Source organism: Hevea brasiliensis, chromosome 1 (assembly GCF_030052815.1).
Source record: "Hevea brasiliensis isolate MT/VB/25A 57/8 chromosome 1, ASM3005281v1, whole genome shotgun sequence".
Taxonomy (NCBI): Eukaryota; Viridiplantae; Streptophyta; class Magnoliopsida; order Malpighiales; family Euphorbiaceae; genus Hevea; species Hevea brasiliensis.
Window position 1 is genome coordinate 4,642,657 of NC_079493.1, and position 17,207 is coordinate 4,659,863.

The following is a 17,207-nucleotide window of genomic DNA, read 5'->3' on the forward strand; positions in this document are numbered from 1 at the left end:
AGAGATAAATGAGCAAAAATGGTATTATTATTTTTCCCCCCTTTTGCATGTTTAGCCTCACAAAGCAAAGAGGAGCTAGAGTGAAGGATGGGATGCAGATTCTTAGGGAATTGCCCTCATATTTGAACAATTTCTGTGCTTCTATGCTCCTACCGCGTTCTTAATAAAAACTGAAAATTTGTAGGTAATATCTTCGTCTGCAATGTAGAATTTTTAAAATAGAAATCAGATATTCAAATACTGTGTAACAATACTATGGATAAAGCATGGTGCAAAAACTTCTTGCCATAAGAGGAAGGCAATTCAAGCATTTAATCAAAGATAACCGGCGCATAATATCTTCTAGCAAATGAGAAAACTGAGAGGCTCAATTGTTGATGAATCAGTACAAACAACATTCAAGCATTGGCCAAACATTAATCTCATTTTTCATCCAAGATCAGGCAATCATTACCATTATAAATTCTGAATTGATATTTGATATAGCAAGCAAGGATGGTTAAATGCACAAGAATACTAAGTATCAGACATACACATTTGCAAACAGTGAAATAAATGCAGTTAATACCAAGGTATTTCATATGACATAAGAAAATCAACATTCTTACGAATTCCCTAAAACTCACTTGAAGCACCTTCCCTGCTGTACAAAAGAGAAAACTCAATATGCAGAACTCCAGAAACAATTTCGTGTGGCTTAGACACCTACTAGAAGATGACTAGCCATAGAACATGGAGCACCTTCTCTCTGTATTGCCAAAAGCTAAGCAGAAAAGCCATGCTGTAATCAGAGAAGATGCTTTCTTGATTTTACCAGAACAAGGATTGTCCTTAGTAAATTCATGTTCTTCCTTCTCCACATCAAATAAAAAGAATTCCTCTATCTACTCTGGTGTAGAAAGTAGTGATTGGTGAGAAGACAAACCAAAGAAATGATATCAAAGAAGGAGCTAAACTCACAAAATATACCGTCTCCAACAAGTTATCTCCCCTCAGACTTTACTAGCTGTGAGAATACTTTACTCATTGAAGCCCCAGAGAGATCATCCACACTTGATGCTCCAAATTGAGCAGTAGAAACGCTAATATCAACATGGCTGAAATTGTTGATTTGTGGAGAAAGCTCACCAATCATGTTAGTGCTGTTTTCTTCAGGATCACCAGGAACAACTACCTCTTGAAGTTGAAGAGCATACTCAAGGTTCCACAAGACATCTCCCATAGAAGGCCTGTCAACGCCAAAGTCAGCTAAGCATTTCTCAGCAGTTTCACCAAATTTCCTAAGAGAATCAGGTCTTACTTTCCCCACAAGTGTAGGATCTATTATTTGCTCCAACTGCCCTTTTTTCTGCCACTTCATTGCCCATTCTGCTAAGTTCACCATTTCCCTTGGAAGGGTTGGATCTATAACAGGTCTTGCACAAAGAACCTCAAACAAAACCACCCCAAATGAATACACATCTGATTTCTCTGTTAGTTGTTGCCTTCTGAAATATTCAGGATCAAGGTACCCAAAACTCCCCTTCACTGCTGTACTCACATGGGTCTGATCAATTTCAGGTCCTGTCTTTGAAAGCCCAAAATCAGCAACTTTGGCCATTAGATTCTCATCAAGCAAGATATTTGCAGACTTCACATCACGATGAATGACTGCTTTAGCATAGCCAGTGTGAAGGTAATGAAGTCCTCTAGCTGCTCCAATACATATCTCAAGCCTTTCCTTCCAACTCAAGCTAGGACGACCAGAGCCATAGAGATGACCCTTGAGAGTGCCATTCTCCATGTATTCATATATTAAGATCATCTCATTTTTTTCATCACAGTACCCAATTAATGAAACTAGATGGCGATGTCGGAACTGGGATAGCATCTCAATTTCAGTCTGGAACTCTGCTAGTCCCTGTTGGGAGCGCGGATTTCCCCTTTTAACAGCCACCTTTGTACCGTCATTTAAAGCTCCCTTGTACACCTTCCCAAAACCACCAATACCGATAACCCAACTCTCATCAAAGTTGTTTGTGGCCTCTTGAACTGCCACAAAAGGAATGCGATATCCCAAATTAGAATCAACACTAACAGTTGTTCCATTAGAATACTTACTGCCCACAGTGTGAGAATGTCCCCCACTAATAGATAGAGGAATCCATGTCTTTGAATAGCCTTGACGTGCCAACTTTTTCCTTTTTCTGCACAACATAAAGATAATTGCAGCCAACACCACAGCAATAACTGCCCCAAAGGTCAAGCCAACTATCATGCCAACATTCTTCTTAGAACTTGAATCAGAAAGCAAAGATGCTGACCTACTGAGGCTCCCCAGGGAATTGTTCATTTTCATTATCTCCAGCCCATTTAGAATGGCATTGGGTGAGACATTAGGAAGGGAGCTTGGACCAATACTAACAAGAAGCTTATTGTTCACAGTTAATGCTGTGACAAAATCCAAATAAAGTGCACCCGCCAAAGTGTTAAATAATAGAACACTAGGATCAAGATCGTTCGATACAATCCAAGAGTCAATGTAAACATCAAAGTAGAGGTCGTTAAGACCTTTACTTACTATGTCACAGAAGTGAAACCGAACGAGGTACTGAAATCCAGGATCAACATTGAACTGCCAGGTCACATTGAAATTGCTGCTGGGATTATCTGCTGAGTTCATCATGGTCGCAGTACCATAAACAGTATTAGGAGCAATATTTGGTGTTGCTCCACCATCTACATACTTCACAGCGCTGATTCTTGATATGTTTGTTGCAGAATTCTTATTGATGAGAAAACTTTGATCAGGAACCCAAGTTCGCCCAAGGGTATCATTTTCAGGGAGAATTGTTGGTCCACCCATGTTCACCCTAAAAATGGTCTCCAGTGCCTGTGAAAGCATGCCTTGGAATTTCCCCAACGGATTAAAAGTGCTGGCACCATCTGTAATGAGTGTATCAGGGACGGAAACAACTTCGAAGGCATTCAAGAATGCAAATGAATTGCTGGATGGGGTGAAAGTAATTTCAAGGCTACTCGAGGTTACGTTAACTGAAAATTCTTTAACAACATTAGAGTTCACACTGAAATTGCTCATAAGGACATGGTCTTGGGTGGAAACATCAAAATTTGCCTTGCTCATATTGTAACTATCATGAACAAATGGATAAAAATAAAGGCGAATCCAATGTCTTCCAGGTTGCTGAATTGAAAATGAGTATTTTGAGGTTCCATCGAGGATTCTTGCTGTTTGATACAGCAATGAATCATCAGAGGAAGTGACAGATGTTGAAGATTTGGCAAAAATGTTTTTTGGGGTTGAAAGGGTGTTTGAGGTAGAGTTATCAGCCAAGAAAACACGGTCGCCCACTGTAGTATCGCTGATTGATCCACAGTCTATAAGGTAATTGTCTACAGGATTAAATCCACAACAAAGCCATGCCAAGCTCAAGATTGACAAAGCAAAAACAAATATTTTTAATCCACTATCACTCATCATTAAAAAATCAAGGAAATTTCTAAGGAACAAAGAGATGGATGCTGTTTGAGCTCAACCGAACCTTAGGGTTCTTATAAAGGCAGAGCAGTAGAGGAACCACTACAAATCAAACTCAACAGGAATCAAAAACCCACGAAGATTACCAATTGAAGGAAATGAAATCTTACGTTCTAATACAGAAAAAGCAATTCAAGAACCTCTAATTATCAACTAGGAAGTATAACATAAATAAAAAAAACAAGAGAAATCTAGACTTTGAAAGAGCAATACAAGGAATTTGTAGTTATTAACCGAAAATCAAACTGAAATAAGGAACCCATGAGGATAACTGAACAAAGAACGGAAAAGATAGCACCTTGAAAAGATCATGATAGCTCCAATGGAGAGAGACCCAGATGTGATATCCCTGAGAGAAAGGTAAATCTGGTGAACCCCTTCAGAATATGCTAAATTGGTTTAAATTCAAAAGAAAAAGAGCAGCAGCAGATAAATAAGAACAGAGCAGAAATCTAGCAAAGCACAAGCTGGTTTGAACTTGGTGACAACCCCATATATTGATAGAATCCTAGATTTATTTAATTGTTTTAATGTGGCATTAAACTAAAAGGGAACAAAACAATAAGACATAAAAAAAGGGCTAAGGGAATACAAAGTCAAAAGGCAGAAAACCAACTAAGGTGGTTAAAGGCTGAGATGGTTTTGGTGAAAACTTCCATTGCTGAGGAGGTAAAGAAATGGATGAACACAGAAGGGGATTTTAGAGAGAGGCTATGGAGAGGGTTTCCATCTGCTGAAAAGAAAGAGTAACTGATACTGTTTTATTGTTTATTTATTCCTTTATAGAACTTTCTTTTTTTTATATATATAATTAAAAAAAATAATATAACTTTAAATTATATTTACAAAAATTATAAAAGTATAAAATAATTAAGAAAAAATCATATAAATAGAAGAAAAAAAATATTTTCTTAGTTTTTTTCTTTTTTGTCAAATAGACTTACATATTTAATCATTATACGAAAATTTTATTTTATCTATAATTCTGCTATAATTTTTATATTTTTTATTTATCTATATAATATTTATTTATATATATATAAGACTACTCAATAAATAGAATCTTATTTAAATACAAAAACTTAAACCAAAATCTCAACAACACACAACTCACATTTCATTCATCATTTATATTTCCTATTTATATTGCATTTATTGAGCTATAAAGCCAAGAAAATTAATTGAATTGACTAAAAACTTAAAAAAAAAAAACAAAGAAAAGACTAAATAATAATTATTATTATTATTATTATTATTGTTGTCCCAAAATAGTCCAAGAGGGGGTGAATTAGATTTTACAATTTTTTGGCCCTTGCTTGTAGCCTACTGAAAAATTGTGTCTTTATTCAACTAGATGCTCTTTTATATATATTGTGAAAGTGATATATGTTTAAATAATATGTCCCTAAATTTGAGTTCAAATTTCAATCAATATTTATTGTAATTTTTGTCATAACATGCATCACAAGATTTTCAACCAATTTCTCAACCTACTAAATATATCTTCAAGTATATAAACTCAATCTATTTAATCAATCATTCAATATCATGCATAGAAATTAAATCACATAAAAGTAAGGAGATTAAGGTTGAGAGATCAAACACAATGTTTTTTATAGTGGTTCGGCTTAACTAGCCTACATCCACTCTCTCAAAGAACCCTCTTTGAGTCTTCTCTCCACTATTTACTATTTTAAAGGCAATAGATCAAAAGTCCTTTACAACTTTTTCAACACCAAGCTTTTATCAAGTTAGCTTGAACCATTGACAAGTGCTATCTCAAGCACTTACACTCTCAGGCTTCAATAGGTGCTTGTACAACCTCTCTTAAATGCAATTTAATATTTTAACACTCACTCTCCCTCAATACAAATCAAACTATAAAGAAGAGATGAGTTGATTTGTCAATGGTAGCTCAAAGACTTTAAAGCTCTTGAATAAAAGCAATAAATGAAAAATCAAGATTAAGTGCAAATGTAGGCTTTCATCAAGTATAAAATAAAGTAAAGAAAGTGTATTTATAGTCCCAAATCATTTTAAACCGTTTGAAACTTTTTTGGAACGTTATACACTCTGTTTTAGGCAAAATAGCCATTATTTTATCTTTTTGTGCGAAGTTAAGCAACTCTGATCATTTAACAAACTAATGAAATTTTGACAACAGTAATAAACTAGTTAGTAAATTAATGTTTTAACAAACACATTAGCAAACTAATATTTTAGCAAACAGGTTAGCAAACTAATTTACCAGATGCCTGTTTCAAATTGTAATCTTAAAAAAAATGATTTTAGACCTTAAGAAAAATATATACTCCAATAGTAATATCCAAGGTCATGATAAGATAAAATTTTATAAAATAATTAAAAGAGAAAATTTAATTTTGAGCTCCATTTGACTAAACTTTCATCTATTCTTTTTACACAAGTCTTAAAGACTCAATTTCTAACTCTTTCACTTTCATATCTTTACTTTGAGTCTTGGCTTATATAATTTTGTTCTTTCTCATCTTGGATTTGTCTTGAGATACCTTTGAGTATTCTTCCTCCTTAGATGCAACTTCAAAGATTCTTTATGAATAAGAGAAAGAATCTACACATCACTTTAAAGTTGGGTTAGATAGATTCTATTTGAGTTCTGTTATCATCAAAATAAATGCTCATTTTGAGCTACACGAGGTCAACAATTATTATTATTATTAATTAATTAATCTACTATATAGTTGATATTTTTTTAATTAGTAAAATTTGATGGAGTTGTCTTTTTTTATATATATATATATATAAACAAATAAAATAAGAGTACATCTAATATAAATTCGAATTAATATGAAAATAAATTTAATAACTATTAAATTAAATATTTATATCAAGATATATATAGAATTAATTAAAATGTGTGTATAGAGTATATAAATATTTTAACAAAATAGTTAATCTAACGGTTAATGAGCTTATTCTTATATGAGTTCGAGTTCTCCGCAGTCACACCCAAAAAATAACAAGTGAATAAGCTATAAAAGAAACATAAAGCAATCAAATAATTAAATTTACTTAATTAACATTAAAAATTATAGATCCATTTATTTATTTTAAAAAATTAATTGACAATAAAGACTAACATTTATGTATAATAATATTGATTTGTATTTATAGACATAAACTATAAAGATATATTATGAACAATTTTAAATTTCAAAAAAAAGTACAAGTTGATTGGTATTCTATGTTATAAATAATCAACTATTTAAATTCACTCCTTCACTTATATATTTGTATATTATAATCAATACTTATTTATTTGCATAACTACACGAAAATTTCAAATTTTAATTTGAGTTTCAGTTTTTTTTTTTTTTTTTTCAATAATTAAGCTAAAATTCTTTAGATTGAGTATAATTTTATTTAGCCAGTAAAATTAGTCAAAATTAAAGCTTTTTTTTATTATTCAATTAAAATAAAAAAATTAATTTAAAACTTTCTCTATATCCTATTCCCAATATCTTAAATTGACAATGTGTGCCCTGCAATAACATCTAAGGTAATGTATTTAGATATCAAGATAACCTAAAACGTAATAAATAATATATATAATATTATGTATAATAGTATTATAAATCAATATAAAAATATTATCAAAAATTTTAGATTATAAAATTTATACACATCACTATATACATTATTAAAAATACATTTTAAATTTTTAACGGTATATCTATGTTGATAAAATCTAAATTTGTTATGGTGTATAATTAATTTTCAATAATTAATGACAAAACTGGCTTGATCCCATTTTAGTAAGATAAAAGAATTAAAAAAAAAAGAAAATTTATAAAATATGTGCTCTAGAAATTAATTTATAAAAAAATAAAATGTAATGACTTTCTTTTTATATTTTGATGGTTTTTAGGTAAACTTCACATGTATCTTAATTATTGGCTCTTTGGATACAAAATGAGTCTCTTTTAATTGCTTTGGCTAAGAAGTCAAAATATGATAAATCCAGCATAATTTAAAAAAATATAAAATTAGAGATTAATTATTATTTAAATTGTAATTATTAATACTTTTCTTCAAAATTTGTCTATCATGCAACTCAAATCTCACAATATCTTGGTTAAATGTAAACATATATACTTTGAAGTAGGTTGAAAGTTCAAGTCAATACATGATGTCCTTTAATTTTTTTTTTATTTTTTAAATTTAAAATATGAAAATAAAATTATTTTTCATAAATTAATAACTATAATTTGACTAAAACTCAAAATTATTGAATTGTTTTTTGTTATGAAAATTCTTCAATGATATTACATCTTTGTATTAATTGGATATCTCCAACATAATCAATGCTTTAACATTTCAGGAGTTGAAATTATATTCAACTGCAATATTTGAATAAACACTACAATTAATTAATTACTTAAGAATCAATCAATTAAGAGAATAAAACTCTTTAAAAAGATTGAATTTAAAGGAAAATTAATGTAAGATATTTTAAATTGAAAATAAGAACGACCTCCACCATACATTAATTTCTGGTCATCGTGCTTTCATTTTCAACTCTTCACATTTTCTTTCCACCGCCAATCTAGCTATAATTTCTTTAAAAATAAATAAATTTCAATAAAATTTTTTATATTATATCACTCAAAGATAAAACGATTTATTTATTTTTTTAATTCAACAGAGGTATATAAACTAGTTATAATTAATGAATTACATAATAAGAAGTAGCCTTGTCTCTTTTTTATGATAAAAATAAATCTTACAAAAGATAAATAAAGATATTCGAATTAACTCTAAAAATTTACAAAACTTATAAATATAACATTTAATCTCTAAATAGGATAATTATTAATCTAGCCCTCAAATAATTATTTCGTGTATATAAGTCTGTAGCGAAAAAATTGAGGCAGACTCATCTGCCAATAAGTTAGTTCTTCAAAGTTTTATATTGGTTATAAAGTATATATGAGTGTGGGTTATATGATAATAATGACTCTATTAAAATTGTCATCATTTTTACAATGATGTATTTTTATCACTAATCCATATGTCCATATATTTTATTTTTGACAAAAAAAAAACTAGTTCTCCAAAATTAACATTAAAAATATAAATATTAATTTAAAATTTTAAATAATATTAATAAAAAATTAGAAATTATAAAAATAATAATTACATTTTGTAAACTTCACATCAAATGTTCGGTATGAATGGAATAACTAGGCTATTCTGATTGGCCACCAATACTTTAATTTGTCAAAAAAGAAAAAGAAGCATTTCCCACTATCTTTACACTAAAAAAGGAGATATTAAAATATTTATGGTTAGGCTTCCTTCATTAATCACTTGAATTGATCTTACCTAACCAACAGTTTGTGGAATAATTACATCATAGTTAAGAGTCATCAATCTCTTTTCATACTAAAATTATATTTTTTTCAATATTCAGCTTTTAATTTTTAATTATTGTTTTAAATATTAATATACCTAATGATATTATAATACTGATATGAATAATAAATACAATTCAATAGTCAATATGTAATATTATAACCTTACATTTGGATGAAAAATCTAAATATTAGATTTTAATAATAAACTTATGGACTTGTTTTTTCAAATAATTAGAATTATAAATTTATATTAGACATGTTTTATTTAAGTATGAATTTAAAATGATTTACAAATAATGTTTTTTAAAATCCACTCTAATTTTTTTTTAATAAGTAATTATTTAAAATTATTATTTATTAATAAATTATATTGAAATAAAATCTAAATTTTTTATTTCAAATTTTAATATCTAATTCACTAATTCCATTTCAGTGGTTAGAAGCTCATATATTGTATTTTTAGAGGGTATTTGGCTTAGTATTTATAAGCTAATTTAAACTTATAAGTATGTAAAATTTTAAGTAATTATATATTTGATTAAAGTATTTATAAATAACTAATAAATAATTAATGTATTTAATAAAAAATAATTTATAAATATATTTATTATTAAAATAATTAAAAAATATATTAAATAAAATTTATATAGAATTTTAAAAATTAAATAATGATAATATAATAAAGTACTTTTTCAAAACTAGCTTATAAGTACAAGATTTATAAATATCAAAATAAAAAAATTAGTCTCTAATTTTTTTTTTTAACTTATAAATTTAATTTATAAACTAAAAAATTGTTAATAATAAATAGGTCAATTTATATATATATGAACTCCTTGGAAACATCTAGCTAGACATGCTTTTGTCACTTTCTTATCCTCTTTTTCTTTCTTTTTTTAACCCATTCTTCTCCACTACTAATTATTATTATTATTATTATTATTATTATTATTATTTTATTTTCATTGATTGTCATATTAGCCAATCCAAGTGTTACAAGTTCTTAAAATTTTTTAATGTGACAAAATTTATATAATTCAAATTAGAAATGTTTTTTTATATAAAAAACTTCCTTTACAAATTGATTTTAAATTTTAAAAAATTTCAATAAAATAAGAATAAATGAATTAATTTTCAATTGAACAACTTAATTATGCATAAATAAAGGCTTGGATGAAGGTCCTGTGATTGGGGGATGTGATTGAACTTCCCATTCACATGGAAAGACAAAATAATAATAATAATAATAATAATAATAATCCCATTTTCCAATATCAATATGATTATGGACATTAACAAACTTCCATGTGCACATGGAAAAAAAAAATCATAATCACATCTTTCAATGTCATTTTCATATGTATTCATTTGGTCAATAAGTACACAAAGATCAATTAATGGTTTATGGGTACCGACATCAGAAGATCAAAGTTCTTTAAAAAAAAATCAAATAAATATGGTGCTCAAGATATTGGGTTGAATATCTAAATCTTGCACTCGAAATTAATTTTCTAATTTATAGTTTTATATATGTTAATTAATTAATATTTTAGTAAATAATTTATAATCAATGTATTTTATTGTAAATAATAAAATGACAAAAGATTTTGAGGTTTGGATATTTGAAGAAATGTCAAACTCAACCCATGAGAAGAAAAATTATAAGAAGTAAAAGAGGGTAGAAGATCAAACGGCTTGCCTAGGAGATAGAGGCTAGGCGGCGCACAACTAACCTCGGAGATGGGAACAAACACGCAACCAAGTGGAGAGATGCAATTAAGGCGCACAGCATAGTTGGGAAATGTCTTTTTCAACCCATTTTCGGCCAATTAGCTCTTAATACTTACGAGAAGGGATAGAAAGAGGTCCACGTAGGGGAGTTGTGATCTAGCACAAGAAAAAGTTTCTTTATAAGCAGTCTCACCAACTCAAGTTGCAAAGCAATTGCACCATGGCAAATGGAAACCTAACCATTTATTCCCCCTTTCTTTATATCCACAAGCAAAGAAAAAGAAAGAGAGATGCTTATTACTGAATATTATACATGAAACCGCGTCAACAACACACGAATTCAGAAATATTGAAAACGACACCATACCTATCCTTATTAATTTTTTTTTTACATAAAAAAATTTTATTTAATTTTGATCTAACAACCTCATTTAGACTCTTATCATGTTATTTATATTTGCAAATCTCAAAAGCTAGTTTAATTTTGTAAGTAAATTTACTCTTTAATTTTCAGAGTCAATACCTAAAAGTAATTTTTTTTAATATATAAAGACATTTAATCTCAATTATGTATGATTTGATTTAAAAATATTTCCTATGTAAAGGAAATCATAATATATATATATATATATATATATATATATATATATATATATATATATATATATATATATATATATATAATTAGAGGCAGCTTGATTGGTTTGTATTTACCTTTAAGATGATGTAAATTATAAAGAAGTCTCGAGTTCAAATCTCCTCACCTACTTGCTTTAAAATCTTGTTTAGTTGAGATAAGTAGGTTAAGAAAATAAAATTTTCTGAAAAGTACAGAAAAAAAATCTTATTTGGTTTGCATCATTAAGCAAACTTCAAATATGACACTCTACTTTCTTCATGCAAGGGAAGTAATTTGTTTATTTTAGACTTGATAAGTTGCATTTCCTAGATAAATGTAGCATAATTTAGCAATTTATCCTTTAATTTGTTATCATTTAAATTATTTTATAAGCATTATTTTTTTATAATTTAGAAGTAAATTAATTTTTTAAAAGTTAATTGTATACTAAGCACATTTATATCATACTTTTTACGAAATAAGTTACTCAGAAATACACTTATTGAAAATTAGAGTATTTTAAACCACATAGAGTTTAAGATAATTCATTTTTATAGTAACAAAAAGGATATAATTAATCACTATTGTGTAACTTATCAATTATTATTCGGTCAATTAAGTTTTTATTGAATAAAAAAAAGACTAGAGTATTGAGATGTTAGAACTTGATTCCTTATTTATTTGAATAAAATTTTGCTTGAATTAGACTTAAATAAAGTTATAGTTTTGTAGATCATATATATTCATTTGATTAAAAATTATAAAAATAATTTTATAAATATATCATACGATTTATTACTTGTCGTTAAAGGAAAAGTCTCTAAAACCTTATAAGGGACACATTATTTCTATTTTAAATTAATGTAAGATATTAACAAAAACTATCTCTAAGAGAGAAATATTAAAAAAAATAAAAAAAACTCCGTAAAATAGAAAGAAACTAAAAAAAATAAGTAAAATACTATTTTTTTGAAAAAAAAAAAATAACGACCTCAAATTTTTGGGATAAAGGCTTAGTTGAGTTGAGTTGAAAAAAAAAAAAAAAACTTTTCACAAGTGAAAATGACATGCAATAACTTAGAAATTTTTTTTCCCTATAAAGAAATAAAAAAAAAAAAAGAAAAAGGAGGCAGCTAGGATTTTTAAGATCTCCCTTAATCTAGAATAAGAGTTATCATTAGGTGTATATGAAGCACATAATTTTATTAATTGTTTTCATATATTTTTTTTTATAAAAATAGAGAAAATATTTCATTAGTTAGAATAGAGTATAAAAGAAAAGTATAAATTATTATATTATATTTTTATATAAATAAAATTAATTATTTATATAAAAAATAAAATTAATTATTTATATAAAAAATTAAATAATATTGGGAAAGCATATAAATAACGAGAATATATTTTATTTTTATAGGAGTGAAAGAGTAATATTGTGGATATACAAGAGTCGATTTCCTTATGGAGCAAAATAACAACCAAATACATTTCCAACTTAAAGAAATTGAAAATAAGAACGACCTCCACCATACATTAATTTCTGGTCATCATGCTTTCATTTTCAACTCTTCGCATTTTCTTTCCACCGCCAATCTAGCCATATTGAAAAAAAAAAAAGAATAAATTTCAATCAAAATTTTTATATTATGTTACTCAAACATAAACGAGTTTTTTTTTTTAATTCTATGAATGTATATAAACAGGTTATAATTGATGAATTATATAGTAAGAAGTAGTCTTATCTCTTTTTCATGATAAAAATGAATCTTATAAAAGGTAGACGGACATACTCAAATTAATTCTTTACTCCTATGCCTTACGTGAATAGTCGGTTATGAAACTTATAAATGCAATATTTAATATCTAAATAGGATAATTATTAATCTGATCCTCAAATGACTAGTTCGTGCACGTGAGTCTGTGATAAAAAAATTAAGGTCGATCCATCAACCAGTGGGTTAGTCTTACAGAATTTTATATTAGTTATGAAGTGTGTATGAGTATAGGCTATATGAGAATAAAAATTCTATTAAAATTATTATAATTTTAATAATAATGTATTTTCTTTACTAATCCATGTGTGTGTATATTTTATTTTTGATAAAAAAAATTATAGTCCTTCAAAATTAATATTAAATATATAAATATTAATTTAAAATTTTAAATAATATTAATGAGTGATTAAAAATTATAAAAATAATAATTACATTTTGTAAACTTCACATCAAATGTTCGGTATGAATAGAATAACAAGGCTACTCTGATTGGCCACCAATACCTTAATTTGTCAAAAAAGAAGAAGCATTTCCCACTATCTTTACACTAAAAAAAGGAGATGTTAAAATATTTATGGCTAGGCTTCCTTCATTAATCACTTGAATTGATCTTACCTACCCAACAGTTTATGGAATAATTACATCATAGTTAAGAGTCATCAATCTCTTTTCATGCTAAAATTATATATATATTTTTTTAATATTCAGCTTTTAATTTTTAATTATTGTTTTAAATATTAATATACCTAATAATATTATAATACTGATATGAATAATAAATACAATTCAATAGTCAATGTGTAATATTATAACCTTACATTTGGATGAAAAATCTAAATATTAGATTTTAATAATAAAATTATAGACTTTTTTTTTCAAATAATTAGAATTATAAATTTATATTGGAAATATTTTATTTAAGTATGAATTTAAAATGATTTACAAATAATGTTATTTAAAATCCACTCTAAATTTTTTTTAAGAAGTAATTATTTAAAATTATTATTTATTAATAAATTATATTGAAATCAAATCTAAATTTTTTATTTCAAATTTTAATATCTAATTCACTAATTCCATTTCAGTGGTTAGAAGCTCATATATTGTATTCTTAGAGGGTATTTGGCTTAGTATTTATAAGCTAATTTAAACTTATAAGTATTTAAAATTTTAAGTAATTATATATTTGATTAAAGTATTTATAAATAACTAATAAATAATTAATGTATTTAATAAAAAATAATTTATAAATATATTTATTATTAAAATAATTTAAAAATATATTAAACAAAATTTATGATAAAATTTTAAAAATAAAATAATGATAATATAATAAAGTACTTTTTCAAAACTAGCTTAGTCTCTAATTTTTTCTTTTTAGTTTATAAGTTTAATTTATAAACTAAAAAATTGTTAATAACAAATACGTGAATTTATTTTAAAATTTATAAGTTAATTTGATTTTATATATATATATATATATATATGAACTCCTTGGAAACATCTAGCTAGACATGCTTTTGTCACTTTCTTATCCTCTTTTTCTTTCTTTTTTTAACCCATTCTTCTCCACTACTTGTTATTATTATTATTATTTTATTTTCATTGATTGTCATATTAGCCAATCCAAGTGTTACAAGTTCTTAAAATTTTTTTAATGTGACAAAATTTATATAATTCAAATTATAAATGTTTTTTTATATAAAAAACTTCATTTACAAATTGATTTTAAATTTTAAAAAATTTCAATAAAATAAGAATAAATGAATTAATTTTCAATTGAACAACTTAATTATGCATAAATAAAGGCTTGGATGAAGGTCCTGTGATTGGGGGATGTGATTGAACTTCCCATTCACATGGAAAGACAAAAAAAAAATAATAATAATAATCCCATTTTCCAATATCAATATGATTATGGACATTAACAAACTTCCATGTGCACATGGAAAAAAAAAATAATCATAATCATAATCACATCTTTCAATGTCATTTTCATATGTATTAGATAGGAACAAACACACAACCAAGTGGAGAGATGCAAGCAAGGCGCACAGGATACTTGGGAAATGTCTTTTTCAACCCATTTTCGGCCAATGAGCTCTTAATACTTATGAGAAGGAATAGGAAGAGTCAAAGTTGATATTAGTTAAAGGGTTTTTCTTCTAAAAGACAGAAGAATATATTTTTTTTTAAATTATAATTGTTAATTCGTGAAAATATTTGATCTTCATTAAAAATTAAAAAAAATAAATTAAAATCATAGAAATTTCTAAGGAAAGAGATAATAAAGAAGGAGAGGTCCACATAGGGGAGTTGTGATCTAGCACAAGAAAAAGTTTCTTTATAAGCAGTCTCACCAACTCAAGTTGCAAAGCAATTGCACCATGGCAAATGGAAACCTAACCATTTATTCCCCCTTTCTTTATATCCACAAGCAAAGAAAAAGAAAGAGAGATGCTTATTACTGAATATTATACATGAAACCGCGTCAACAACACACGAATTCAGAAATATTGAAAACGACACCATACCTATCCTTATTAATTTTTTTTTTACATAAAAAAATTTTATTTAATTTTGATCTAACAACCTCATTTAGACTCTTATCATGTTATTTATATTTGCAAATCTCAAAAGCTAGTTTAATTTTGTAAGTAAATTTACTCTTTAATTTTCAGAGTCAATACCTAAAAGTAATTTTTTTTAATATATAAAGACATTTAATCTCAATTATGTATGATTTGATTTAAAAATATTTCCTATGTAAAGGAAATCATAATATATATATATATATATATATATTATGTATAATTAGAGGCAGCTTGATTGGTTTGTATTTACCTTTAAGATGATGTAAATTATAAAGAAGTCTCGAGTTCAAATCTCCTCACCTACTTACTTTAGAACCTTGTTTAGTTGGGATAAGTAGGTTAAGAAAATAAAATTTTTTGAAAAGTACAGAAAAAAAATCTTATTTGGTTTGCATCATTAAGCAAACTTCAAATATGACACTCTACTTTCTTCATGCAAGGGAAGTAATTTGTTTATTTGAGACTTGATAAGTTGCATTTTCCTGGATAAATGTAGTGTAATTTAGCAATTTATCCTTTAATTTGTTATCATTTAAATTATTTTATAAGCAATATTTTTTTTATAATTTAGAAGTAAATTAATTTTTTAAAGGTTAATTTATATACTAAGCACATTTATATCATACTTTTTACGAAATAAGTTACTCAGAAATATACTTATTGAAAATTAGAGTATTTTAAATCACATAGAGTTTATGATAATTCATTTTTATAGTGATAAAAAGGATATAATTAATTACAATTGTGTAACTCATCAATTATTATTTAGTCAATTAAGTTTTTATTGAATAGAAAAAAGACCAGAGTATTGAGATGTTGGAACTTGATTCCTTATTTATTTGAATAAAATTTTGCTTGAATTAGACTTAAATAAAGTTATAGTTTTGTAGATCATATATATTCATTTGATTAAAAATTATAAAAATAATTTTATAAATATATCATACGATTTATTACTTGTCGTTAAATAAATCATACGATTTATTATTCATCGTTAAAGGAAAAGTCTCTAAAACCTTATAAGAGGCACATTATTTATATTTTAAATTAATGTAAGATATTAACAAAAACTCTCTCTAAGAGAGAAATATTAAAAAAAAAAAACTCCGTAACGTAGAAAGAAACTAAAAAAAATAAGTAAAATACTATTTTATTAAAAGAAAAAAAAAGAAACTTATCACAAGTGAAAATGACATACAATAACTTAGAAATTTTTTTTCCCTATAAAGAAATTAAAAAAAAAAAAAAAAAAAAAGAAAGAGAAAGGAGGCAGCTAGGATTTTTAAGATCTCCCTTAATCTAGAATAAGAGTTATCATTAGGTGTATATGAAGCACATAATTTTATTAATTATTTTTATTTTTTTTATAAAAATAGAGAAAATATTTCATTAGTTAGAATAGAGTATAAAAGAAAAGTATAAATTACTATATTATATTTTTATATAAATAAAATTAATTATTTATATAAAAAATAAAATTAATTATTTATGTAAAAAATTAAATAATATTGGGAAAGCATATAAATAACGAGATTATATTTTATTTTTATAGGA

The 17,207-nt window shown here is 26.1% G+C and overlaps 1 protein-coding gene across 1 annotated transcript; it reads right to left on the reverse strand.

Moving 5' to 3' along the window:
* Positions 1-556: 556 nt before the first annotated feature.
* On the reverse strand, positions 557-4,295 carry LOC110656013 (receptor-like protein kinase HERK 1). Its single transcript, XM_021812525.2, has one exon. It carries the CDS (start codon positions 3,479-3,481, stop codon positions 983-985), a length of 2,499 nt encoding a protein of 832 aa, XP_021668217.2. The 5' UTR covers positions 3,482-4,295; the 3' UTR covers positions 557-982.
* Between the last annotated feature and the right edge of the window lie 12,912 nt (positions 4,296-17,207).